Below are 26,960 nucleotides of genomic sequence, written 5' to 3'. Positions count from 1 at the left end.
CAGAATGGCAATGAAGTTTATGGAGCAGCTTACAGCTTCGTCAAGTAAATGATAGATGTGGGTAATGTTAATTGTGGATATGTTCTGATTATTTGAAATAAAGTTAATTTCAAAAGACTTACTCCTGTAAGCCCTCCCTGCAAAGGACATTTAAAACCTCAGCTCTCCCAGTTGTTTGGAGACTGGATGTGGGAATCAGTTGCCAGGCTGGCGCCTTTCTGCAAATCATTGGTCAAATACCACAGGATACACTGAGACAGCAGTTCAGACTCTTCAGAAATAGATCCTTGGATTCATATGTAAGTTTCTGCAAGTATAGGGACAGGCTGGGAGTGCCAGGAGTTCAAACTCTTCTGAAATAGATCCTTGGATTGGTGTGTAGGTTTGTGCAAGTACAGGGACAGGCTGGTAACGCCAGCAAGGTTGTTACAGTGGGCTGCAGCGTGTGGGAGGATTTAGAGATGTGTGTTCTGGTAACTTGTCTGCTTGCCTGAAATCCTTCACTGCGACGAGAACTCACACACAGAACAGCTGCCAAGGTCAATCACCTCACTTTAAATACATAAATATACAAATATATAAATATAAATATTTATATGTGTATATTTGCATTTCACTTTGAATTGTATATTGCCCTTCCTAAGTGCCATACCCAGATGCTCCCAATGCCACCCCCTGTGCCAGGGGGTTGTGAGGGACAATCATCCCTGGCCTCCTTGATCTGGGGACCTCTGCACTCCTCGAGGATCCTCACAGAACACCTGGGATTCAGGTGCTCACATTCCCTTTTCTCTACAAAATCAGCAGCAAGCTGCCAAATTACCATTTCCCACTAATTGTAAGTGTTCAACAGATGAAGGCAGGTGTTTGTGTGGGAATGAACTGGGGATTTTTAAGCAAGCTGAGTGGGTGTTTCTATGACTTTAGCCCAGTGGACAGCACAGGCTGTTTCGCTCCATGCTATTGTTGCATGACATTCCTCTTGGCACAATGTTTATTTTTAGCCAGAGACTATCACAAGTATTTTTCAGCAGGACTGTCACTGCCCCTGAACAGGGAATCATATTACTGCAAGAACTTTGCTGAAACAAAGAAGATAAATTGGACAAATGGGAAATTATAAATCTAGACCAACCCAGACTTGCACGGGTAACTAATGTCACTTTTTTACAGGCAGTGTGCCATCCATCCATCAGCAAGGAGCAAATGGTATTTCAGGAGATAACTCATTCCTGGTTTACTCTTGAGTTCAAGGCTCAGGTATTGTTCTTGACTTAACCCAGATACAGGCTGTGAAAGAAGACAAAAAAGCCAAGAAAACTACTAAACTAAATTTATTTGGGCAATTATATAAGATCATAATAACTTGTATACTATGTTGACTTAACTCATACTTTAAGAGAAAAACCTTTAAATCTCTAACCTTTTTCTGCTGTTTGTCTGTTGAGGAAAAAAGAGCTAACAATGTGCAATGTCTCTGAAATCCTTGTATATGTTTCTGTATTGGCTGCAGCAGGAACAATTAAATAGCTGTCATATATTAAACTTTATTAGAAATATATGTGAAACTGTACAATTGGATGTTTAAAAATCCGGTGTTTTGGTTACTGTGACATTATTTTTGTGCTTTGAAGTGTTTTATCAGTTTGGAGTTTTTGTTGTAGATGAATGGAAGAAGAAAGTCAGTGAATCCTATGCCACAGTCACGGAGCGCTTGGAGGACGACCTGCAAATCAAGGAAAAGGAGCTGGCAGAGTTAAGGCATGTTTTCAGGTAAAATATTATGTGAATCTGTTTATCGATTTATTTAAAATGACTATTTGTTATAAAACAGTATTTCCAGTTTCAGGTGTTTTATATGGACAGAGTTTCTCCTGTGTGGAATGCATGTTCCTTATGTCTATTTTTGGGAGTATATCATCACAGTGCTGGGCAGAGCCCCACAGCAGAGTACCAAAATTAGTGGCTGCTGATTATTAATGCCAATATTTTACAACAAACACCTATATACTTTTGTAAAATAATTAGCTCTAGTACAATGTCTGATTTTGCTGTGCACTTTTCAGTTTTGCTGATGTGCTTCTGCAGCCAGGGATATTGCTAAAGTGTACCACTGTGAGCAAGCACAAAAGCAGTGAATTCGAAGTTAGGATGGGACTGGTTTTCTCAGGATAGCACACGCAGGCTCACCCAGCTGAGTAGCACAGACCTGTTCATTACCTGCAAAGCTCCAGCGCAGCAAGCTCCCAGCTCACAGACTGGAAACGCCTTGAGAAAAGTATTGATTTTTTTTTTTTTTTATTGTAACCTTGTTAAATACGTGTAATGGTTGCTCCTCCCTCAGGATGGGTTTATAGTTACACAAATCCAAGTGTTCTGCAAACTCAGGGTCATGGGTGACACTGAATGGAAACTTCTATGGACGGGCCAAAATTGAGATTCTCCAAAGCAATATTAGCTGTGGGTGTGTTTTGTTTTTCAACACAGGTAATTAATTAGAGTGTCTGACGGATTACTAACAAATCAGTCTGTGCTGAAGGAAACTCACAAGGCTCAATGACAAAAGCTAAAATGTCCAAGTACTGACTCATTTAACAACCTGTAAGCAAGCACAGTGATCACTGTCTCTGTGATTTCATCTGTGGAGCATAAACCCACTTTTTGATGGGCTTTTCCTAGTTATTCTTTTCATTTAGCAAGATGGCCCCTGCTATGTGCATGTCCTACTCACCATTTTAAAATCAATACACATATTTTAAAAATACATCATACTTATTATTGCATTAATAGAGATGCTGAGTTTTTAATGATTGTTTATATTTTTAAAGAGTCTTTCCTCTTATTTCCCCTAATTTAGATAAATTTAGAATGTATACATTGTGATTGCATAGCCAGATTTCTCAGAAAACAATAAATCTGGACCACTCAACCTGATAGTAGTGAAGTATTTCTAGATTTACAGACTGTAAACTGGGGATAAATTCAGCCTCGTGTCTCAAAAAAATTACATTGAGATTTCTCTTTTAAATGTTTCCCACATGCAAGAAGCTGTGCAGAAAGATGAAAGAAGTGCTCATCTGTAAAATCCCTTTTTCAGCTCTGACGAAGCCTTCTGCAAAGTGAACCTGAATTTCCGCACGGAGAGCGGGCTCTCGCTGCTGCACCTGTGCTGCGTGTGCGGGGGTAGGTGTGGAGCAGGGCACCCTGCCCCAGCACGGGTCTGGCTGGCAGAGCTCTGTGCTCTCGGGGAGCAGCAGCTCTCAGCAGGGCTCTGAGGCTTCCGTGGAGCCAGAAAGAGCCGATCCCTCAGCCTGACCACGGCTCTGTGCGTGATGCGCCAGGATTCACTGCAGGTGCTCAGCTCATCCTAAATTGCTTCTGATTCACCAACCCAAACCCACCGCAGAGCATTTCTGCCTCCACATTTCTGTCCTGGCTCAGGCTCCAGGACAGGGACCTTGTTGTAGCAGCACTTTGTGGTGCTTACTTACACCACCAGCTTTTCTACCATAATGAAAATATCTGTATTTCATTTCACATTGATTAAAAGAAGAATAACTGAAATGCTCTAGTGACAAACATCAGCTGATAAGGCTTTTCCAGATAGCACATCAGAATGCACAAGGGAGGAGGGCGAGATGTGTTCTGGGATGCTCATACAAACATACTAATGGTGGGATTTTCCACTTGGATCCACACAGCTGCTCTGTTATCCACAAAAAAAAGTCATTAGTTCATGTACTTGCTTTGCTCTTGTTATACAATTTTCAGCAGATATTGGCTGAGAGAGGCAGAGACTTTTACCCTGAGGTTTCAGCTCCGCAAAGTACTGACATACCTAAATGATTTTATCAATCTTACTTAGATGTTCACGATGAGGAACAATCTGATCCTGCATTACTGAAAAATGAATGGATCTTTACTTGTCATTTTTGAGTGCAAGATCCTGTCCAAAGATGGCATCAATACATGGGAACATCAGTGCAGTTGGGGTAGCTGAGAGGAAGTTTAGGAAAACACACACTTACCATTAGTTCTGTGAGCACTCAGAGAAGGGCAAAGAGCTACTAGATCTGACATTGTCCTTGGCTACTGTCACAAGTATTCAAAAGGCAGATGAATTTATTGAATTTATGTATTTATTCACTGTGTGTGAGAAAGGTCAGAGCAAAGCTCCTGGCCTGGACCACATTAATGGAGCCACATTAGCACTGCCCAAAATGACTGTACTTGTGAGGATGTCCTGTGTAGGGAGAGCAGTGCTCCAGTTCTGAGATGGCAAAGGAGCTCAGTGACTGAGGAACCAGAGGTTCCAGAAGCACCTTCTGGTTCATGGAGCTCTCTGCAGCACGCTCTGCATGCTAAAGGAGGAGTTTGCTTCTCTAGGAGCTCAGTGCCCTTACCAAATCCACATTAAAGTGTAAACAAACAGTGAGCTGGTATGTGGCCAGACCTGCAATTGTCCCAGCCAATGAGATATTTCCATCAACCTCATCATTCTGAAGTTTCAAAATATATATTTTATTACTTGCCTCAGGTCAGCAGTCAAGATATCTATTTCTCTGCTTTCAAACTCACACAGGAGCTTCTTGCCTCATCTGCATGTTCTTTCCTGTAACTGTCTTTTTTCCACTTTTCTCTCTAAAGGCAACAAATCCCACATCAGAACTCTCATGCTGAAAGGGCTGCGCCCATCCAGACTAACGAGAAATGGATTTACAGCTCTGCACTTGGCAGCCTATAAGGTAAATTATTTTAAATAGAATTGATGATGGGAAATCAGAACTGAGCAACTGATTTGTCTAAACTGTCTAGATGAGCTCTCTAGTCATTGTTTCTGGTGAAAATGTATGTTTCACATCTGTGGTGCATAGGAAAAGGCCCCATAAAGATCCCATGCACAGGAATCAGCGTGTGCTTTTGCAGTGTCATCTGTGCAACTCCAGTGCAACTTCCAGAGCAACTCGAGACAGAGGAGTTGTCCAGTGCGACCATAAAATCAGGATAGAGACTTTTTTAACAGCCCGGCCTCAGTATAGCAGAGGAGAGAGGCCTGGTGCTGGGCAGAGCTGCCCCAGCCTCTGTGGCGCTCGGAGCCCCGGGGCCGCGGCCGCTCCTCTCCATCACAGCCGGGGCTGGTGCTGCTCCCTGCAGCTGTGAGAGCCTGTCCCAGGAATGACGTGCGTTCCATCCTGGCCCGCAGGACAACGCAGAGCTGCTGACGGCGCTGCTGCACGGCGGGGCCGACATCCAGCAGGTCGGGTACGGGGCGCTGACAGCGCTGCACGTCGCCACCATCGCCGGCCACAGCAAGGTATGTCCCCCTTGCGTGTGCAGGACTCAGGTGAGAGCTGCTGCTGGCAGGTCATTCTGGTTTACTGTCTTGCAAAACAAAATTCAGAACTGGTTAAGTACAGCCGGATTTTGTTTAATTTTTTCTGCGTTTTGGGAAAATCGTATCTGTGCATGTATTTTTACACTGAACAAACATGCACAAAAGGACACAGGTCAAAGGTTGGACTTGATAGGTTTTGGAGGTCTTTTCCAACCTTGATGATTCTTTGATTCTGATAGTTCAGTGCAGAATGATGGTGGAGCTGTTAACCTGAGCCCTGACTCTGGGATGGCCCCATTCACAGGTATTTAATGTCTCCTCTGTGGACAGTACAAAGGGGTCTTCTCTGAGCACTCTGGGGTTTCAAGCAATTTCCAAAACATTTTGGCCTTTTGCTGTAAATGCCAAAGGCAGACATGCTGTTGCTCCCTTGTCCTGAGCTCCTGCTGAGGTTATGGGCAAGTTTAAGGTGCTCACAACCCAACAATATTAACTCAATAAGAAATAAACTGTTAGTAGTATTGAAAAGTTTCTTATTTCTTCCTTTGGAATGATCAGCTCTCCAAGTATCAGAAGCATCTCCATAAATTGAGTGGGACTCTGTATATATATAAACTCATTTGGTTCATCTGCTGCACAGGGAACCAAGGATTTATGGTCCAAGTTCTTGCTTTCCTTCTTTACATAGCTGTGAGTTTTTCAGTCAGCTTAGAAGTTCCTCTGCCAGATAAAGTAGCTTGTTTTGTCCACAATTTCATTTATATTCATGGAAACATGGAATAATTTTTTCAAACCACCTTATAAGGGTGAGTTTTTACCCCTTGTTATTTTCCAAAAGACAGAGTCCTTATGTCTGTCTCATGGGGTTTTTGTTGGCTCCTTCTAACCTTCAGAGCGGCTTAATTAATTGTCTTTGAAGTGAAGATCATTGACTTGAGTGTTCAAAAAACTTCTGAATAAACCTCTTGTAAGAGAATTTTAAGAAAAATTGCAAAGTAAGACTATTGTGCAAGTTGTTGAAAGTATTGTTTTGAAATAACATTTGGTTGTACAAGGAGAGAGGAAGCATTAGCTCCCCTTGTTCTCCAGGCTGTGCTGGCGTGAACCCCACTGGGATGCTGCTGGCTGCCTTGGCCAGCCCACCCAGCTGCTTTCTCTGCAGCTTGGGAACGTCTCCTGGTTACAAGCTTCACCTTCGCTCACCGTCAGTCTCCTGAGGATGAAAATCTTTTTTTTTTTTTTCCCTACTTAGTTTCTGAAGTATTTCTATCTTTGCACATGCCTCCAGCATAGCCTCCTACTTGTGATGCCTATGACAGCTTTCAGTGCTTTCTAAGACTCCTTTTTTCTTTCCTAGAAAGATATCTTGTCTGAGAGACTATCAAGCCTGTCTCTGTACCCCTCTCATCATTTACACTTGAGTGGAGTTTGCTTAGTACAGTGCACAGAATTCTATTTATCAGGGGATCACAAAGCAGCAGGCACGGCTGCCATTGCTACAGCCTGGAAAATGTGTCAAAACCCATCTAGTTTCATGTTCATCATCAGGGATGGATCTACATCACTCAACACACTTTTTTCACCTTGAAGATCCACCTTGAAAGCTTCTAGATGAATCTAAGTTTTGAATTCCAGCTCCCAAAGAGTTTGAGGACAATATGGAGTTATTAATTGGAGTTATTCACATCCCTGAATGTGTTACAGCCTCACACTTCATGGCTAAATTAAAATCAGGCTAATCCAAAGACATTTCAGTCATATTAGTGTAAAAGCTACAGGCCCAAACATCTCTTTTCAGAGACAACAGCTACAACTTCAGGGTTTTTTCATGGTAGTTTCCTGGAAAATGTCTTAGTAGACTAATCATTTGAAAGCCACCAAACCATTAAATCCCTGGCTGGCTGGCTCTATGTTCCCACCTCTGGCTCACCAAGATATTGAAAACTGGCCAGACATGGGAAACACGATGGAGGGAATCAGCTGTGTTAGCTAAATAATGGAGTGTGTTCTTTATTTAGCAGCTGAGCATATTCCCACCCATCCCCTGAGTGCCTGTTGCTGAGCTGGTGGAACAGCCAGCAGAAAGATCTCAGGGGATCTTTCTTCAGATTTTTGTTATGTAGTCAAATGCTTTTTTGAAATCAGCAGCAAAAGGATGTCAACACAAGTGACATTTGGCAAGGGAAATTCTGGCTGTATGTAAAGGGGGTGAGGGGGTCACAGTGAGAGTGATGCAGCACTGAGGGCATTCCAGGGAGGATGCAGAACCCCCACACGTGGCAATAATCACACCTGGCCCTGCAGTGCTGCCTCCAGGGGAAATCATAGCTGATGCCATAGAAAAATGGTTAAAACTAATGGGAAATGGATACATTTATATATGTCAGGGCACAGACTTTATGCAGAAAATATCTTCAGGCCTTCTTATGAAAAAAGAATAATTGAAATTGTGTAAAGAAGCAATCCCTGTAGACTGATGTTGCTTGGGAAGAGTTTGTGTTCTCAGAGCACTCGAGAGTTGCATGTGTTGGACTGGCTGTCCTTGTTGTCGCATGTTTTATGTGATTTGGGGGGTCTCAGCTGAGCGAGCAGGTGGCAGAGGTGCATGTTGGCAGCTGGCACCGGCTGCCCTCGTCCAGGGGCTCTCTGTGGGCAGGCACTGGTGTCAGCAGCTCAGTGCAGGACTGGCCCCTGCCCCATCCTTGGTACCCCTTCAACCCCAGCTCTTCACCCTGTCCTGACTCGTGGTCCCGTGTCTTTCATCATCGTGACTTTGCACCCATCAAACTGATATGCAGAACTTCTGAAGCAATCCCCAGCCCAAGCCCTCTGCGTGCCCAAGGCCTCCCTCATGCTTCAGAAAAACCCCCTCAGGCTTCAGTGTAGAACCCAAAGTGGTTTCATTCAGGCTTCTATTTTGGCAGCTGTGCAGCAAGGCATTTCCTCAGAGTTCATAGCTTTCAAAAAAACATGGGCCTCCTGAAGGACCAAAAAAAGTAGAAATTTGAAAGAAAGCACTTAGGGTTATTTATTGAAGACAAAGTGCTCTTATGTTCGAAAATACAAAGAAATCTTTCCATGTTTGAGGATTTACCTTCACACATTTAAATTTAAAAGGATCTTTCATTTTGTGTGACATTTTCGCTTCTAAAAACTCTGATATGTTTACAGCTCTTTGTTCATAATGGCTAAAAGAAAATTAAAGGTTGTTCTGAGAATATCCAGACAGCCATTTCTGTGCCTCTTACTTCATATATCAGTTTTTTTAGTGGCACACCGATTTTCAGTCTCATTTATAAAGCATCAGTGACATTCAGTGTTCAGTTCAAGTACTGTAAGCTAATCACTTTTACATGCTCCGCACCTTTATCACCTGTTTGTTGGGGCTGTTTGACACGCTTTAAACTGGAGGCATGAGGTCTCAAAGTCCTGTTTCGCCAGCTGAGCACATGCAATGCGTGCACAGAGTATTGTCGTGGGCACATGGCACACACCCCCACGGTGCTGGTAGTGGGCAGTGCTGCTGGTTTCCTTGCAGGCTGTGGACATCCTGCTGCAGCACGGGGCCTATGTGAACGTGCAGGACGCCGTGTTCTTCACGCCGCTGCACATCGCTGCCTACTACGGCCACGAGCAGGTAACGGGGGCACCCAGCCCTGCCCTGGGGCACTCTGGGGCTGTTCCTCTGCTATGCTGGTTGGTCTGGCGTCCATTCACCACAGAGAATGTTCTTCAGAATTAATGTTTGCTTGCTTTTGAGAATTTTAATATTTTTATAGACATGTAAGTTGAAAATGAGTTTCCCATTGAATCTCTTCTCCCTGTTTTAACTTTACAGAGATGCTCACGTATAGTACTACCCGATGCACTATTGTATCTGGTTTTCTCAAGGTTTTATTTTCATGTGATATTTTAATCAACCCTGATTAATTATTTAGGTAACCCACCTGTTACTGAAGTTTGGAGCCGATGTGAATGCGAGTGGTGAAGTTGGGGACAGACCTCTCCACCTGGCTGCTGCCAAAGGCTTTCTCAACATCACAAAGCTTTTGATGGAAGAGGGAAGCAAAGCTGATGGTAAGAAAAGATATTTAAAAGTCCTCTTTAAGACTGTGTTTTCTAGACAGAGTCTTAGCTTCCTAACACATAGTCTTTGTATGTGTGTCTGTGTATCATCTTTGGACAACTGAAACAAGAAAGCAGCAGTTCGAAAGCTTTCCTTGGTTAAGCATGCTGGTTTGTCATCTCACCTTTACTCTATTTTCAGTAATAAGTTAGAGGTAAAAAACAGGGGGCAAAAAACAAAATTAAGATTTAAATACAGAGGTGGCTCATTATTTAGACATTGATTCAGGCAGGGTACATGTGGCCATGTGGTGGGGATCTGTAGTCAAAGCGACTCAAATGCACAGAGAACTAGTGAACAAGGTACAGGAGAAGGATTTTAAGTCAAAATTATGCAGCAAGTAATTTAAAATAATTCATGTGGAAGTCAAAATTCCACAGAAAAGGGGATTTTTTAGCACATAATTTATGATGCTCCACAAGCTTCCCACTCTTTGCTGTGGGCCATTTCCTGCCTGAGAAAGTGCCTGTGTGAAGACTTGATGGGCTGGCCAAAAGTCTCTCAGCACACTTTGGGCGTTGGGTCAGTTCTTAGTCCAGGTGGCCTCACACTGATGCCACTCGGGCTGGGACATTGCACTTCATTGCTTATATTCTGCATTAATATAATATTTAAAATATTTAATATGTAAAGAAATATTTAAAACATTTTCTCCCATGGCTAATGTCAGTGTGCAGCTGGTGGTTCTGCTGGGTTCTTGTTCTTGCTCCCTTCCCTCTCCTTTTGCTGCTTCAGTAACACTGAAGGCACAAAATGTGCCACTCTCCAGCCTTTCTCCTCCACTGCTGTGACACCTGTGTGACAGGTGTGCCCCTGCACGCTGGGGACACACCCCACAAAGGCATACAAATGTTATAACTTATAGGTCACATTTTTGGCATGTTGTGATTATCAATGCAGAGATTCTTACCTGTACCGGAAGGGAGCATTAAAGAAATATGGAGAGAGACTATTCACAAGGGCCTGGAGTGCCAGGACAAAGGGAATGGCTTCACACTGGCAGAGGGAAGGCTTAGATTAAACACCAGGAAAAAATTTTTACTTGTGAGGGTGGGGAGACCCTAGCACAGGGTGCCCAGAGCAGCTGTGGCTGCCCCTGGATCCCTGGCAGTGCCAAGGCCAGGCTGGACACTGGGGCTGGAGTACCTGGGACAGTGGGAGGTGGCCCTGCCCACAGGGAGGGACCTGAAAGATCAGGGTCCCTTCTAACCCAGGCTAATTCTACGATTCTGTGAAATACTGAGCAAATTCCAAATTATTTAAAAATTAATTTCTTATCCTCAGAGTAAGAGACAGAAATGTTTTTTGGGAAGTATTAGTACATTGCTTGGAAACGTACTGCTCGTTAATACATCAATTTACCATGTTCTCTGTGAGTCCTGCCTGCAATCACACATCCTCCTCCTGCAATAAAACAGCATGGAGGGAAGCAGTGCAGTCGGGTCTGTGCGTGCTGTTTTCAGAAGTGAGCTCAGGGTGTTTCAGCCTCAATGTGTATGCACTGGGCTGAAATAATTATAATAAAGGGGGGGAAAAAGAGACGTTCTCTCATCATGACAAGGCAGTGGGAGGTTTGCCCTCTGTTAGAGAGTTTATTCCAAAAGGAAAGAATCTGGGGCACCATTTCAGGTCCCTTTCTTTAAACTCAAAATCTTCAGCACAGAAAAAAAAGAAAAGGGAGACTGGAAGCGGGAAGCCTTTTGCTCTTAAAGTAGCACACTTTGAAACTTTCTGTAAATGCAGCAGCAGAGGAAAAGTCTTTAGTGCCCAGGAATGAAAGGAACTGGGGAAAGAACCTGAATAAATTTGGCACTGTTCAGTGCAGACCAGTAATTGGGGTCACAAACTTGAACTGTTTCTTTTATCCGCAATGTGAGCCCAAACCCACAGCGATTGCCCGTCCCATAAGCGGGCAGAAGGCTCCCTGGCATGGGGAGCTCCATGACAGCTGGCAGCTCCAACATTCCCCTCTGCAGATCAAGGATCCCCCAGGGACACTCTGTGCAACTGCCCTTTTGCTACGACTGGTAGGTGCCAGCAGTTCTGTGCTGCCTGGATGTTCCCAGTTCTGTTGATGTTGTTATTATCTTACTTTTGCTTCAAAATTGCTCTTTCTAAAGGTCATTTATAACTCATGATTCCTTCATGGAAAGCTTTGTCAAAAGACTCAATATGTTTGCAGCTGGAAGAAAGCAGTCATGCCCCAAGTTCAGAAAATCACCTTGAAAGTGCACTGCAGGTGGCACAGAGCAATATGGGTTTGATATCCAAAAGATCACGGAAATTTCAATTTTGAACAAATACATCGACAAATATTGTTCCAGGAGGTTTCAAAATGCATAGACACAACACATAAAATTCTACTAAATATCCCAAACAACCCCAGACACACAGTGTTAAGGATAAAATCCTTTCTGTGGTCTTTTTCTGGGTGAACTGGCAGTGAATGCTCAGGACAATGAAGATCATGTGCCTCTGCACTTCTGCTCTCGATTCGGGCACCACGATATTGTGAAGTTTTTACTGCAGAGCAGCTTCGAGGTGCAGCCCCACGTGGTGAACATCTATGGAGACACACCTCTACACCTGTGAGTGCCCTGGAGCAGCTGCTGGACAGGTTTGGGGCTCTTGGGAAGGCTGGCTTTGCTAACTCCTCTGTACTGGCTTCCTCTTCAGTGCCTGTTACAATGGGAAGTTTGAAGTTGTCAAGGAAATAATTCAGCTCTCAGGAACAGAAAGTCTCACTAAAGAAAACATATTCAGTGAAACAGCTTTCCACAGGTGAGGTGTTCAAATGCCAATGTCAGTGGAGCTCCACTTACACATGCGTGCAGCACAACACCCAAAATTACCAATGTCTCACAACACCCAGAATCACAAATGTCTCCCCAGCACCCAGGTGAGGGACAGAGCGAGCTGAGAGCTACACAGGGAGGGTGAGTTTGTGTCATGAGATACATGACAGGGCATGAAGCAAGAGGCACAACCAGGCAGTGAAAATCAGATTCACCAACAACTGATTGGACAGTGGTTCCTCTCCTTGTCCAGTCCAAACAGACTGTTTGCACAACTGTGCAAAATTAGGTGATTCAGCAATAATTAGAATGTTTCTGAAACAATAAAAATGAATATGCTCTGGTGGATTAATCATGCATTTGACATTTTTAATGATCCTTTATTATTTCATTTTTATCTCTTTGTAATTCTTTTTTGGCTACCCAAAGTACTTCTTTTATGGACTATGGCACTCACCACTCCCTTTACTTCTGCAGTGCTTGCACCTATGGAAAGAACATAGAACTTGTCAAGTTTCTTCTTGACCAGAATGTTGTAAGCATCAATCATCAGGGGAGAGATGGGCACACAGGTAACATCTCCATACTTACTGTGTATGAGGGTATATACCAGCACCAAAATATTGGGAAGCCATGGACCACCAGGATTTCCAGCACCCGAGTACCTTTCAGACAGAGCACAGCTTTCTTGAAATATTTTTACTGGAGGCATGGGAGTGATAAGACTTCAGTGAGGATGTATCAGGCTCATTAGGGTGTATATGAGTAACAAAACCTGGAGTAAACTGTTCCTCCCATATTAAGGCTTCTAAGTAGTGTTACAATTATTCTGCAAAGAGATAGGCTTCTGGAATGTAGTGTCTGAAGGGCTGCACACATTCCTGTCCCCACTACACAGAGCTGCCTGTGTTTCCACTTGCTTTTTCTCACATACAGAGTCATTAAATGTGGTTTGCAGGTGACAAAGTGGTGGCACATTGTGCAGAGGCAGTAGATTGGTTCTTGCAACCTTAATGTTTAATTTTCACCTCTCGCCTCGGGTATTTTTTGACAACATATTTATTTATCGAGGAGATCAATTTGCACTTTACAGTTGTTGCTGCAGTCCCATTGCTGTGTTCTGACAGCTGTGCTCCCCACACTTCTCTGATGTTGCAGGATTGCACTGTGCTTGCTACCATGGCCACATTCGCCTTGTGCAGTTCTTGCTGGATAACGGAGCTGATATGAATCTTGTAGCTTGTGATCCCAGCAGGTCCAGTGGAGAAAAGGATGAGCAGACCTGTTTGATGTGGGCTTATGAGAAAGGTATTTCAATTTTCCAGTTTCTGCTACAAAACCCACAGAAGCTGTGCAGGAAGGAGAGGGCAGCAAGGGAAGGGGATAACACTGAAAAACAACCTGCCAATGCCTGCAGACAGAGCTCCCAGCACCGGCTCCCCAGGCACTGCCACAAAGGGTTATAAACACCAGCCCTTCAATCGTCATCTCAGATCTCTGCTAAACATTCATTTCATCCAGCACAAACTCAAGACGAGTTCACTGAAGAAGATTGCCAATTTCCATTGCAGGATTTCTGCAGCAGGGTTTCCTTTGCCATATCTTGCATTTTAGGAGTAGGTGGACTCAAGAAAATAACATGCTTGTTTTTACTGGCAGAAATTTCCATATTTCTACAATTAAGAATTGCAGTAGGTTTAGATTAGCATCACCATGTCTTTGCATATTATATAGTCATGTTTTACATTTTTTTAAAAAATACCCTGATTTAGTATAAAATAATATTTTTTTTAAGTCTTTTGAGTTACCTGCAAATCCTTGTATTTCTCTTTCCTTCCTAGGTCACGATGCAATTGTGACCCTCCTGAAGCATTACAAGAGACCTCAGGATGAATCCCCCTGCAATGAATACTCCCAGCCTGGAGGAGGTATGGGCTGAGCAATCATTTTATTCAAAGGGCCTGATCCAAAGACTTCTGAAATCTCTGGAAGTGCTCCACCCATGTCAGAGAGCTTTGGGTCAGTCCTGTCCAGCACAAATAAAATCACAGTCATGAGACTCAGCATTTTCTGGCCATACTCAGATTCCTTTCAAGGCTGCAGCCATACAGCACCCCAGTCTGCTGTGCCTGGTGCAGTGAGGAAAATGAACTGTATCCCAGCCCCATCAGATGTGTTGGTGTGTTTATCTGAATTCTCACCCTTTATTATTAATTCTTTCTGGCATCATTGACTCATTAATTTATCAGCACCATCACTTATGTTGTCGTTGAGCTCCATAATTTCACTCTGTTCTTTATTTCAGACGGTTCCTACGTGTCAGTGCCATCCCCCCTAGGAAAGATTAAAAGCATGACAAAAGGTATTTGCAATGGCAGAGTGGGAAAATGTGGACTTTTGTGGTCCTTTGATCCAATGTGTTTGTCAGCCTGAGCATCCTACACAGGATTCATTATTCCTGGACTTTTTATGGTACATTGTTCCATTTCCCTGGGATAATTTTAGGAAACAACATACTTAGCTTTGTTACTCAGTATAATGACAATTCCTGTATTTGCCCTGTTTTCATTAATTAAAAAAAAATATATATTTCTTTTTATTTCTTTGAGGAAAGGCTGTGATGTGAAATAGCACTAATGAAATACCCATTTCTCCATGAATGCAAAGTATCATTTAAATCACACCACAGAATACCTGAATTATCCTTATAAGAAAATTTCTGCCCAAAAATAATTTGTGTTGCTCTGAATGAAATACAGCTGAAACATTCAGATAACTATTTTAAGATATTTTAAGATATTTCCTCTTTTTTTTTTTTTTGTGGTACTTTCAATTTCCCACTTTAAATGTTCACTCTGAATATAATCAAATCCTTACATCCTTCACATGGCAGCATCAAAATGCTCTGTTTAGAAATATTCTGATAAACTTTATAATAATAAACTAAAAAGATCAACAAGATAAAGACATTTGACAACTAAATTCACTTGCAAAGTTTAGATTCCACATGTCACCAAGAGCCAGTCAGCTCTGGAATAGCATCCCCAGCAGCAGCAATGGGCACTGGCTACACAGAAAGAAGGGATGAATTCTCCATGTAAGGAATTCTGCACTGCCATCCCGTGGTACAGGTAGAGTTTGGGAATATGGGACAGTGCTCATGGCTGGCAGGTGCTAAAGCCAGGAGTGCCCAAGGCTGCCTGTGGCATTGCAAGGGTGTGGCTGTCACTGGGCTTTGCTGCAGCAGGGAGCAGGATTAGCAGTCAATTCACAGGGAAAAATCAGCTTTCCCAGTGCAAGAGTTCTGAATGTCAGTGCTTTTATGCTTGGTCCTCCCCCTGGCCATGTTTTACACACAGGATGGGTGTTCCTCTTGCAGAAAAGGCTGATGTCCTCCTCCTCCGTGCTGGTTTGCCATCACATTTCCACCTGCAGCTCTCTGAGATAGAGTTCCACGAGATCATCGGCTCAGGTACCAGAAGTGAAAGGGCCCTCACTTTAAATGTTTGGTGTTCATAACAAACGTATTTGAGCTTATTTATTTTAAACTATTTTAGGGTCTTTTGGAAAAGTCTATAAGGGACGATGTAGAAATAAAATTGTTGCAATCAAACGGTAAGTTTGTCAGGCTTCTCCATCCTGCTTGGTGGATCACCTAGTTTGAAGCATTTCAAAAGCCCATATTTTATGATACCTTTGCCTTCTGCCTCCTCTCATGTCAACGCTAAGCTACCGAGCCAACACCTACTGCTCCAAGTCGGATGTGGACATGTTCTGCCGCGAGGTTTCCATCCTCTGCCGACTGAACCACCCCTGTGTCATCCAGTTCGTGGGAGCCTGCCTGGATGACCCCAGCCAGTTTGCCATTGTCACCCAGTACATCTCGGGGGGATCACTCTTCTCCCTGCTCCACGAGCAGAAGAGGTATTGCCCTCATCCACCAGCCGGCCTGCTCACAGAATTTGGAAGAGCAGGGAATCTAAGCTGATGTAAATATTCATTTCAGCATAGGACAACAGAGAAAGGAATACCCTAGAAAATGTTGAGCTTTGGTTCAGTTTACTGGGTGTACAAAGTAAACTGATAAGTCTTCACAAACTTGTTGTTGTCATTATTTTACAGTATATAGATTTACTTTACATAGATTATGTAGCATTATTTTGTATGTAAAATATTTTTAATTGTTGCACGATTTACAGATCAGCATAATTTTCAACTGCCTATTAACTTCAAGTAATCTTTTATTTTTTTTACAAAATACAGAATTCTTGATCTGCAGTCTAAATTAATCATTGCTGTAGATGTGGCCAAAGGCATGGAGTACCTCCACAATCTCACACAGCCCATCATACATCGGGATCTGAACAGGTCAGTTTCTGTCTCTAACCTAGAAATTTAGACAACATGAAGGCTCAAAGCCACAGGGACACTGTGCAGTCTCCTGCAACGCCAGTGTCTCATTAGCACTCAGTTGAAAATAATCTCAGGGGTTTTATACAAACCCATACAAGTCACAAGAGCTGAACTGTGGTTGTCCTGGAAGGCTGCAGTCGCTGACAGTGTTTTCCTGCATCTCTTTGTTTTCCTGAATCTCTGTTTTCCAGTGCTGAATTTCAGCCTAACACCGTCTGTCAAAGGGCACTTGGTCACATTCCCCCATCACTTCCTCTCTGTCCCTTTGCTTTGCCTCTTTTACTGTAAATATTTCCCCCAGTCACTGAGTTGGTGTGTTTCTCGGTTTGCTTGGCTCGTTTGTTGCAGCTAACAGCAGCTCTGATTGCTGCCCCCTGGGAGCTGGGATCTTGCACGGGCCTGGGCACTCATCCATCTCCTTGGTGGTGTCCCAGTGGGAGCACTGAGGCCTCGGTATCTGCAGGGAAAAGCCTGTTCTTTCTGTTCTAGCTACGGGAACAGTCTTGTGCGTGTTGCAGCAACAGGGGATGAAATACTGAGCTGCACTGATTGCAAGATTGGAGGTGAAAATGATCCTTTGCTAAAGCCAAAACATGGTCCTTAGCTCTGTCAGCCCTTGAGAGCAACAGGCAGCCTGGGATGGCATCTCCACTGTGCTTTGAGCCTCCTTCACATACCTGCATCCCTGCCCAGTGCTTCCAGGCCACAAACCTGTGTTGTTCCAAGGGACAGCCTTGTTCCCGAGGCAGTGGCACGAGCCAAGAGCCCCATGCCTGACTCTGCAGCCTGTGGAACTGCTCTAGGGGAGCCAAGGCTCAGACCAGGGCAGCCAAGGCTAAGACCTCACAGTGCAGCCCCATGCCTTGGTGGCTCTGAGGAGAACAATTCTGCATTGAAGGATTTTAGATAATTATTTCCTCAAAAGAAAGCCCAAACCAGTACCTTCCTAGAGAGCCAGAAAGCCCCACAGCAGCCATACAGATCATATTTGTAAGGGTCAGAAGATAATGTGCTCTGGGGTTGTTGGTGCCATTGATGTGTGCTGCTGAGAGAGCTCAACTTCTGAAAGTTTAGTGCAAGAGCAGGAGTCATGTTTGCAGCATGAGTCCCAGCCAACCCACAGGCACAATTACCAGATGAAAATCTTTGCAACAGCTTAAGAGAAAGACTAAGAGTGAAATTCTGTGTTACATTTTGTCAGTGGCTTCACAGGAGCCTCATATTATTTACCTTAAATTTTCGCATAACTCATAACCACCTTTGTGAATTCTGAAATCTAATGCACTGCATATAATGCATTAAATAAACCTGCAATATGGCTTGACAGAATAGAGAAGAAAATCAATCTTTCGTGTCTCTACCCTGGAAAAGGGGTTATCCTTCCATTTGAAGAATAATTGGGAGTTTTATTTTGCTTTTCAGTTCTGACAGCCATCAGAAATGGTGACATGCATCAACTTATTTCCACTTACACCATGGTGAGGGATGGCAGCCACGATGATAATAGCACTTTAATAAAAGAGAGACCATTTTATTATCCATTTAATTTAAGCCATAACAGCTGAACATGGCTGGAGGAAGCCTTTGAGCGACTGACCTGCTTTTGATGACTCTAACTATCTGTGAACACTTCTGAGAGCTGCTTGGTGAGGGAGATGAAAGAGACGATGGCAGCCTGCTGGTAATGAGGATGGAGTCTGCGACTCCTCTTTGTTGAAATATCCCTTGTGAAATCTTAAAATATCCATTGCTTTTCATTACACCCACAGCATGTTAAAGGCAGAAGGATCTTTTAATGGCCCGAATCTCTGTGAAAGGGACATGCTGAGCCTGTCACTTGCCATGGGAGAGAAGCCTCCGTGCCTGGCAGACCCAGCACCGCGTCCTTTCACAAAGCCAGGATGATTGCACACTCCTCGTTCTTATCTCGTTTTCTTCCTTCCATGGTTTCATGAAGAGAACAATGCCTGCTCTCACCACTGCAATCCCTGTGTGACCTTAACAGAAGACAATTAATTTCTGATTCTGCTGAACTCGGTATTAGTCTTCTGCCAGCTCAGTTCAGCTTGGATTTTTCTTGCTGTATTTCTCAAAACACAAGCTTAAGAGTTACCTGTTGCATCTGAGGTTTTCAATTTTCAAGTGCCACTGAGGCAATAATAGCATTTTTAAGATGTACCTTCCAAGCCTTATTTCTGTGGGGTGTATTTTTTACTATAAAAAAGAAAAGCACGTAACTGTAAGGCTTCCTGGAGGTGCCCGACTGACAAAGCCCTCCCAGAGCCTGCTTCCTGCTCTCAGATATGCCCATCAATGCACTCAGCACCAAGATGAGCATTTCAGCACTGTTGCTCAGATCCTGGGCCAGGGGAGGTTCAAGTTGGGCATCAGGGAGAATTTCATCACTGAAAGGGTGGTCAGGCATTGGAAGAGGCTGCCCAGGGCAGTAGTGGATTTCCCATCCCTGGAGGCATCCAGGGAACAATGGGACATGGCACTCAGTGCTCTGGGCTGGGGACAAGGTGGGGATTGGTCACAGGTTGGACTCTGTGATCTTGGAGGTCTTGGAGACTTCTTTTCCAGTGTCAAAGATTCTGTGATTCTGTGAAAGGCTGATGCATGCCATGAGGAGAAAGAGAATTTCAGTTGATTTCTCTGCTTCTCCACAAAAACTGTCAGCCTAGGTCTTCATTATGTCTTGACTTGTCAAGTTGGATTTATTCAGGTCTATACGATCCTGGAATAAATTGAAGCTGAAGCTAGGGCTCAGTGCAGTTTATTCACATTGAGACATGGTGATAATTTTTCTCCCTACTGACAGAGGCCAAATTTGAGCAAAGACCACAGCAAAGTCTGTAGCTTTGTATGGCTTGTGTACCTGCACCCACCCTGGGGCACAGCCTTCAAGAGTCTCTCTAGTTCAGTCCTGTGTTTGATTCATATTTTCATTTGGCATATGGTGTGGGTCTCAAAACAATTCCACCTGTCATACTAAAATCATGTCAATATTTTGATGGAAAGTACATGTGAGAGCTAAAATCAGATCAAAAATAAATCAAGAGAGTCATGGTTACAATTTTATGATTAAATTTATCATCCCAAGGGTTGGGTTTAGGTGAAAGTGGAAATCTTGAAGACAGTGATTTGTGGGAGTCCTGCTTGAGAGAGCTTAAGTTTTTTTTCTGTCCTAAGACTGTTATCTGGTAAAATTTGTGTTCCTCCCTTGACTGTTCTTCTTTGTTTGTATCCACTTTTTGTTGAGACCGTCAATATTACTTCCATTTTCCCTCCTCATGTAAACTCTTGCAACTTTTTCGTTTCTGTTTTTCATACACTTTTCACTCTTCTGAATTTTCTCGGCTCAGTCAGCATTTGATAAATATCCTGAGAGCACTGTTTTGTCCACATTCCTTATGTTGTGGTTTGCTCAGCCCTTCCACAGCCCTGTGCCATGAAGGTTGAGTGACTGGGGCAGGGAAATCTTCACCTCCAGAGGTACTGGAAACTTGTGACCTAGCTAAAGCAGCTTGTGGGTCTTTCCCCAAGTTTCCATTTATTTGAAACCCCGTGGTTTTGTTGCTGATTTCTAAAAGTCTCTCTGGATTTGTTGCATGCAAGTCACTCAAAGGTTGGCTTGTCCTCTCAGGGGTAATGTGTACTTTCTAACAGTAAATATGAGGCATACCTATAGACATTTAGCTATCTGATGAGGTGATTTGAGCTCAAATGTTTAGCTATGACCCAAAAAATATAGCATTTTCACCATCTTTAAGATGCTATCAAACAATTACCTATGTTTTTTTTTTCCCTAGTCACAATATTCTCCTGTATGAGGATGGTCATGCAGTAGTTGCTGATTTTGGAGGTAAGGAGTTTTTATGAAACACTTATAAATTAACCCCAAATTCTCTAAAACTAAACATGTGCTTACTGAGAGGGCCCTGTGGAATTGCACTTAAGGTAGGACTTTTGTATAGTAAGTGTATTGGCCTGAGAGTAATTCTTTTTCTTGCTCTGTTTCAGAATCTCGATTTCTGCAATCCCTGGATGAAGACAACATGACAAAACAACCTGGGGTTTGTTTCTTTTGTTTCTTGTTTTGTTCCACATAATTAATATCAAACATGCAGGCAAACACAGTTTAGGAGAAGAAGACATTGGAAATACCTTTATTGGAATAGATGGACAGGTGTAGTATTAAATCTCTCTCAATGTTTCTCTGTCTTGGTTTTATTTTTTTCCTCTGTCTTCAATAACAGAGATGAGGGAATATATAACATCTGCAGCAGAAAACAATGCTTTATAAGGCTGTCTTTGGAGTTCTGTTGCTGCAATTCCTTACTAAAGAGTTATTTTTAATCCACTCTTCCCTACTCACATGCTGTTGGCAGGTGGTTCCTTTTTCTAACAGCTGCTCAGCACTGGTTCCCTTATTTCACAGTTCTTTTCTTCACAACAGCCTGTTGCTCACAGTCAGATTTACAAGACAGCTGTTGTCTTCATGGGTGTGAGTCCAGATGTGTCCTGTGTGTCACTCCAAGGCCAGGAATGTTCATCCCAGCTGTTAATGTGGTGATGGGATGGAATGGAGAGGGCAGTGCCAGAGGATGGTGGTGCTGCCCCAGGCCTTGGCGAGCAGCTCTTTAACACTCAGTAGTGGCACTCACTGTGGGGGTGGAGGGCAGGGAGCACAAGGACTCTAAAAATCCACCCTGAACCCATTACTCCAGAGAGAGATGAATTGCTTGTGAAGCAGCCTCAGAACTGGGGGTCTGCAGGGAGCAGCAAGACCCCAAGAGAGCAGGCTCCAGTCCAGTGCAGCTATTGCCAGTGTTTACTTCTGCCAGCTGGAGCAGTGGTTAATTCCCATTATATGGCATATGTGCATATATCTCAGACCACATGATGTGGTCTCCAGACCTTGAGCCTGGGGTTCTGTTTTTATTCTCACCCTCCTGTGATGTTTTTAAGCCAGCTCAGCCTGGCTCTATGGACCTGAGACAGCACCAAGCTAATGCAGGTACATATCATGCACTGTAACACACTGACTGAGTCTTGCAAGCCAGGGGAAAGTTTTTCCTGGCAGATTACCAATCATTTTATGGAGTGATGGAGTCAGGAAATAAGGAAACAAAGGAAAACAAGCCTACAAACACAGAAATAGGTGCTTGTGTGGGGAGGCAAACACTGCTAATGTGTGATTGCTGTTTCCTGGTGTGCAGAACCTGCGCTGGATGGCCCCCGAGGTGTTCACCCAGTGCACAAGGTACACCATCAAAGCCGATGTCTTCAGCTACGCTCTGTGCCTCTGGGAGCTGTTAACGGGGGAAATTCCCTTTGCTCACCTGAAACCAGGTAACATGCTCAATGAATTAATATTCTAAATTTCTCTGAAGTCGAGAAGTAGCTGCACTGTGTAATTTTAACCCATATCATACTGAAGTGCGCTATTAAGTGCTGAGATATGGCATTTGGTGAAGAGCACAGACCTATCCTGTCTAGGTCTAGGACTAGCAATAAGACACTCTGACTACAGAGTGTCTGTATCTCACATGAATATTGGGATTGCAAAGCCATTCCCTGGTACATCTCCTTGGTGTGCCTCAAGACAGCATCCACAAACTGGGGGTAAAGGGGGATGTACAACAGCAGAGCAACATTTCCAGGGCTGCACTTTGCACTCCTGAGATTCTGACCCCTGGATGTCTGACAAGAGCTGTTAGGGGACATGAGTGCTGCAGGACATGGTCAGAGCCAGCATGGGTAAGGAGGGAGGGTTAAGCCCCTGTGCCACTGAGACCCTCACTGCTGTCTGACCTGTGACCAGAGGTGGGCCTGTGGCCATGGCACGGGCATCTCAGTCTGCTCTTGGTCTGATGGAAAAAGCCTCCTTTAACCTCCAGCCTCCATCCAGCCTTTATTCATTGGTTGGATGGCTCAGCAGTAGGTTTCCACACCTGCTGGGTGTCTCAGCAGTGGGCAGGGGTGTTCCTGGGGTTGCTGTGACTGTAGGGCTGTGTCTCAGCAGTGGGCAGGGGTGTTCCTGGGGTTGCTGTGACTGTAGGGCTGTGTCTCAGCAGTGGGCAGGGGTGTTCCTGGGGTTGCTGTGACTGTAGGGCTGTGTCTCAGCAGTGGGCAGGGGTGTTCTGGGACCGGGCTGACCCCAGGTGCTGACGGGTGTCTCTGGCTGTCCCGTGCAGCGGCAGCAGCAGCAGACATGGCTTATCACCACATCCGCCCCCCCATCGGCTACTCCATCCCCAAGCCCATCTCTGCCTTGCTGATGAGGGGCTGGAACGCCTGTCCTGAGGTGAGTGTCCCCAGCAGAGGGAAAATGGCATTTTGCTCTGGCTGATGCCCCCAAAATCACAGTTTCTGTGGGAAGGGTCACTGCAGAAAGCCCCCAAGCAGGCAATGGGGTGTGTCAGGAAATACAGGAGAGTTGCTGAATTGAGGAGGAAAGTAAATTAACATTTAGCCTTTCAACAAAACTTAATTAATCACGTAATGCTGATTATGACTTGAGCTGTTACAGAATGAGTAGAAAATTCCTTGCTGCTCTCAGATTTTTGTAAGCAATGGTTAATTGACAGCATGTAACACACATTCATTTTAAATTCATTAATAAGGTGTCATATTAAAGTGCTGACTTAAGCAGGCACTGAGATGGGTACAGTCCCCGTGTCTTGTCACCCTTCCCACAGCCAGTCAGCCCCTATAAGGAGAAACCATCTTTTCAGAGTCCCAGAGTAACAGTTTGTTACCCATCAGTGTGACTCCAATGTCACTTCATCTTTAGAGCTTCAGGACAGAGCTATAAAACAATTGATGGCTCAATCAGCCCATGGATGGCCAGAGCTTTGCACAAGATGTGAGCAAAAACTTGTCAAAATTATCTTTATTAAGGGTTTTTTTGCTACTGTTCTTTATTAGGCCCTATTTTGCTTTACTAAAAGTGTTTTGCTACCATTTGTTATGGAAAACTGGTGAGTTTTGGGGCTCAATGAGTGTTCACAAGTAAAATTCCCCACAAGGTCTGCTCAGTTTAAAGGAAAAAAAGGGAGTGGGGGTTTTGCTGGATGGCCATGAAATGCCTCCAAGTTAGAAAATGTATCCTTTTATTTATCTTTCATTTCATTCAAGGCTCATCCCAGCTGAAAACTAGTTCCCATGTGCCATGTCCCTGTTTCTATTTATCAGGTAGCTGAACATCTGTTTCCCAGAAACTTTTGACAGCAGCTGTTTCCAAAGGCAAACTGGTGATTAGAAGATTAGCAGCATCTCCTGAGAAGCCTTTTTCATTGGCTAATTGGATTTGTGAGCTTTAATTAGAGCTAGAGAATTTGCCATAAGGCCTAGGGCTGAGCTCTGTGAAGAAGTAAACATTTAGTTTTATTAAGTGCAACTCTCATGGACAAGGGAGGGAGGAGGATGGCCATACAGGCAGGCTGGCCAGGAACTCATCCACTGCTCGTCTCTGCTGTTGCTGTGTCAGAAGTCCTGTTCATGGGCAAAGAGAAAGTCAACCTAAAGAGCAGAGCCAATAATTTATTGATAGTTTCTTTTGTGACCTAGTCATCATTAGCTCAAATCTAATTGTTACAGAAAGAGAGATGAATTGCAGTTAAAGTTCATATGCACACACATCTTCATGTTGTAGCTCAGCACTGAACTTGCAGATTTCATCAGATTCCCAAACAGACTGACAGCTATGCCATGAAATTCAGAGAGAGGAAATGATGGGGACTGTGGCTCATACCTTCCCTGTGTGTCAATCTAATCACATCAGATCTGTCCCTTTCCATTTTTAACCCAGCTCTGGTTTTCCTGCTGTGTTCACAGGGGAGACCAGAGTTTTCAGAAGTTGTCACAAAGTTAGAGGAGTGTCTGTGCAATATTGAGGTAAGGACCTGGCTGCCAGCAGGGGAGGTCTGTGTGTGTGCAAGCAGGTGGGAGTGCAAGTGGGCACAGGGACAGTGGCAGCAGCCAAGGACAGCAGTGGCTTTGGAGCGGATGGAAAAGTCCAGGGAAAAGTGGGATGCGACTTATGAGAGAGATGAGAAAGGACTTGTAAATATGCCATAATGGTACCTTTATTTTTTTTTTTTTTTTTTAAATCCAGTTAATGTCTCCAGCCTCCAGCAACAGCAGCGGGTCCCTGTCTCCCTCATCCTCCTCGGACTGCCTGGTGGCCCGGGGTGGCCCTGGCCGCAGCCACGTGGCCGCTCTGCGCACTCGCTTCGAGCTGGAGTACGCCGTGAACGCGCGGGCCTGCGCCGCCTGGGCACAGGGGTGGGTATGGACCCAACACCCGGGACATGGGGTGGGAATGGAACCAACACCCGGGCTGCCTGGGCATGGGGTGGGTATGGACCCAACACCCGGGACATGGGGTGGGTATGGACCCAACACCCAGGCTGCCTGGGCATAGGGGTGGGTATGGACCCAACACCCAGGCTGCCTGGGCACAGGGGTGGGTATGGACCCAACACCCAGGCTGCCTGGGCACAGGGGTGGGTATGGAACCAACAACCGGGCTGCCTGGGCACAGGGGTGGGTATGGAACCAACACCCAGGCTGCCTGGGCACAGGGGTGGGTATGGAACCAACACCCGGGACATGGGGTGGGTATGGAACCAACACCTGGGGCATGGGGTGGGTATGGAACCAACAACCGGGACATGGGGTGGGTATGGAACCAACACCCGGGACATGGGGTGGGTATGGAACCAACACCCGGGCTGCCTGGGCACAGGGGTGGGTATGGACCCAACACCCAGGACATGGGGTGGGTATGGAACCAACACCCAGGGCTGCCTGGGCACAGGGGTGGGTATGGACCCAACACCCGGGACATGGGGTGGGTATGGAACCAACACCCAGGCTGCCTGGGCACAGGGGTGGGTATGGAACCAACAACCGGGGCATGGGGTGGGTATGGAACCAACAACCGGGACATGGGGTGGGTATGGAACCAACAACCGGGACATGGGGTGGGTATGGAACCAACACCCAGGCCGCCTGGGCACAGGGGTGGGTATGGACCCAACACCCAGGCTGCTTGGGCACAGGGGTGGGTATGGAACCAACAACCGGGCTGCCTGGGCACAGGGGTGGGTATGGAACCAACAACCAGGCTGCCTGGGCATGGGGTGGGTATGGAACCAACAACCGGGCTGCCTGGGCATGGGGTGGGTATGGAATCAACACCCGGGGCATGGGGTGGGTATGGAACCAACACCCGGGACATAGGGTGGGTATGGACCCAACACCCAGGCTGCCTGGGCATGGGATGAGTATGGAACCAACACCCAGGGCTGCCTGGGCACAGGGGTGGGTATGGAACCAACAACCGGGACATGGGGTGGGAATGGAACCAACACCCAGGGCTGCCTGGGCACAGGGGTGGGTATGGAACCAACACCCGGGGCATGGGGTGGGTATGGAACCAACACCTGTTTAAATTGCAGCACTGGGCAGCCCCCTTCTCAGGGCCTGTCTCTGGATGACATGAGAAGGACCTTCCAGTACCCACCCGTGGACAAAAACGGTGAGCTGCTGCAGAGTGCTGCTGTGCTGGCACTGTGGGGCAGGGCTGGGGAGCACTCTGTGCCAGCTGCAGGGACCCTCTCTGCTCCTGCAGGCTACGTGTCGGACCCCTTGAGCACCATGAGGTTCCACTCCTGCAGCAGCAGCTTGGAGGACAGCAGCTGAGGGATGGAGCGTCCACCTGCCCCAGCCTGGCACCACCACGGAGCCCTGAGTGTCACACTGACATCCCTGGACTGAACAGCTTTAGTGTTGATGACAAATGTCCCTGTCCTGCATTCTGCTTTTGCATCTCCCTCAGCTGACCACCCCACGCCCTGCAGCAGCAACTCCGACCACAGGGCATTGAAAAAGAGAAGAGAGGCAGGGCAGCAGAAGTCAAACTCTTCCTCTAGAAGCAATTACAGAGTTAATCACGCTGATATTTTCTGGGGTCTTTTTTCAAATTAACAAAAGTTATCTGTAATACTGTCTGTGTGGCCAAGGCGGAGCTGCCTTCCTGGCTGAGCAGGAATCAGTATTTCCCATTGATGGCAGGGTTCTGTGATGTTATTGAGGATGTTGTTTCTCTACAGCCATCCTGTAGAGAAGGATCAGCATCCCTGAAGCAGGTCTGCAAAGAGGCCTCAAGCAGTGTGACAGACATGAGCTATGACTGCATGGTGGGCTCTGACAATGGCACACCTGCCATTATTTCAATAGTGCTGAAGCAATAAAAATGGGGAAGATTTCAGTAAGTGAA

The 26,960-nt window shown here is 45.2% G+C and overlaps 1 protein-coding gene across 1 annotated transcript; it reads left to right on the top strand.

Annotated features, from left to right (window-relative positions):
• Positions 1 to 1,603: 1,603 nt before the first annotated feature.
• Positions 1,604 to 26,960, top strand: TNNI3K (TNNI3 interacting kinase; the record flags this gene model as incomplete). Its single annotated transcript, XM_066555967.1, has 24 exons — positions 1,604 to 1,773; positions 3,098 to 3,183; positions 4,648 to 4,745; positions 5,204 to 5,314; positions 8,874 to 8,972; positions 9,274 to 9,412; positions 11,905 to 12,049; positions 12,138 to 12,242; positions 12,734 to 12,828; positions 13,415 to 13,564; positions 14,098 to 14,184; positions 14,562 to 14,618; positions 15,636 to 15,728; positions 15,814 to 15,871; positions 15,986 to 16,180; positions 16,520 to 16,624; positions 20,482 to 20,534; positions 20,693 to 20,745; positions 21,892 to 22,024; positions 22,870 to 22,979; positions 24,512 to 24,571; positions 24,792 to 24,961; positions 26,140 to 26,219; positions 26,313 to 26,960. Coding segments are annotated over 24 exons (2,523 nt in total), but the record flags the coding sequence as incomplete, so codon positions are not given.

This window comes from Molothrus aeneus, chromosome 9 (assembly GCF_037042795.1).
Source record: "Molothrus aeneus isolate 106 chromosome 9, BPBGC_Maene_1.0, whole genome shotgun sequence".
In the NCBI taxonomy this organism is placed as follows: Eukaryota; Metazoa; Chordata; class Aves; order Passeriformes; family Icteridae; genus Molothrus; species Molothrus aeneus.
The sequence above is the reverse complement of the archived record's forward strand: the minus strand, read 5'-3'. Positions and strand labels throughout refer to the sequence as shown.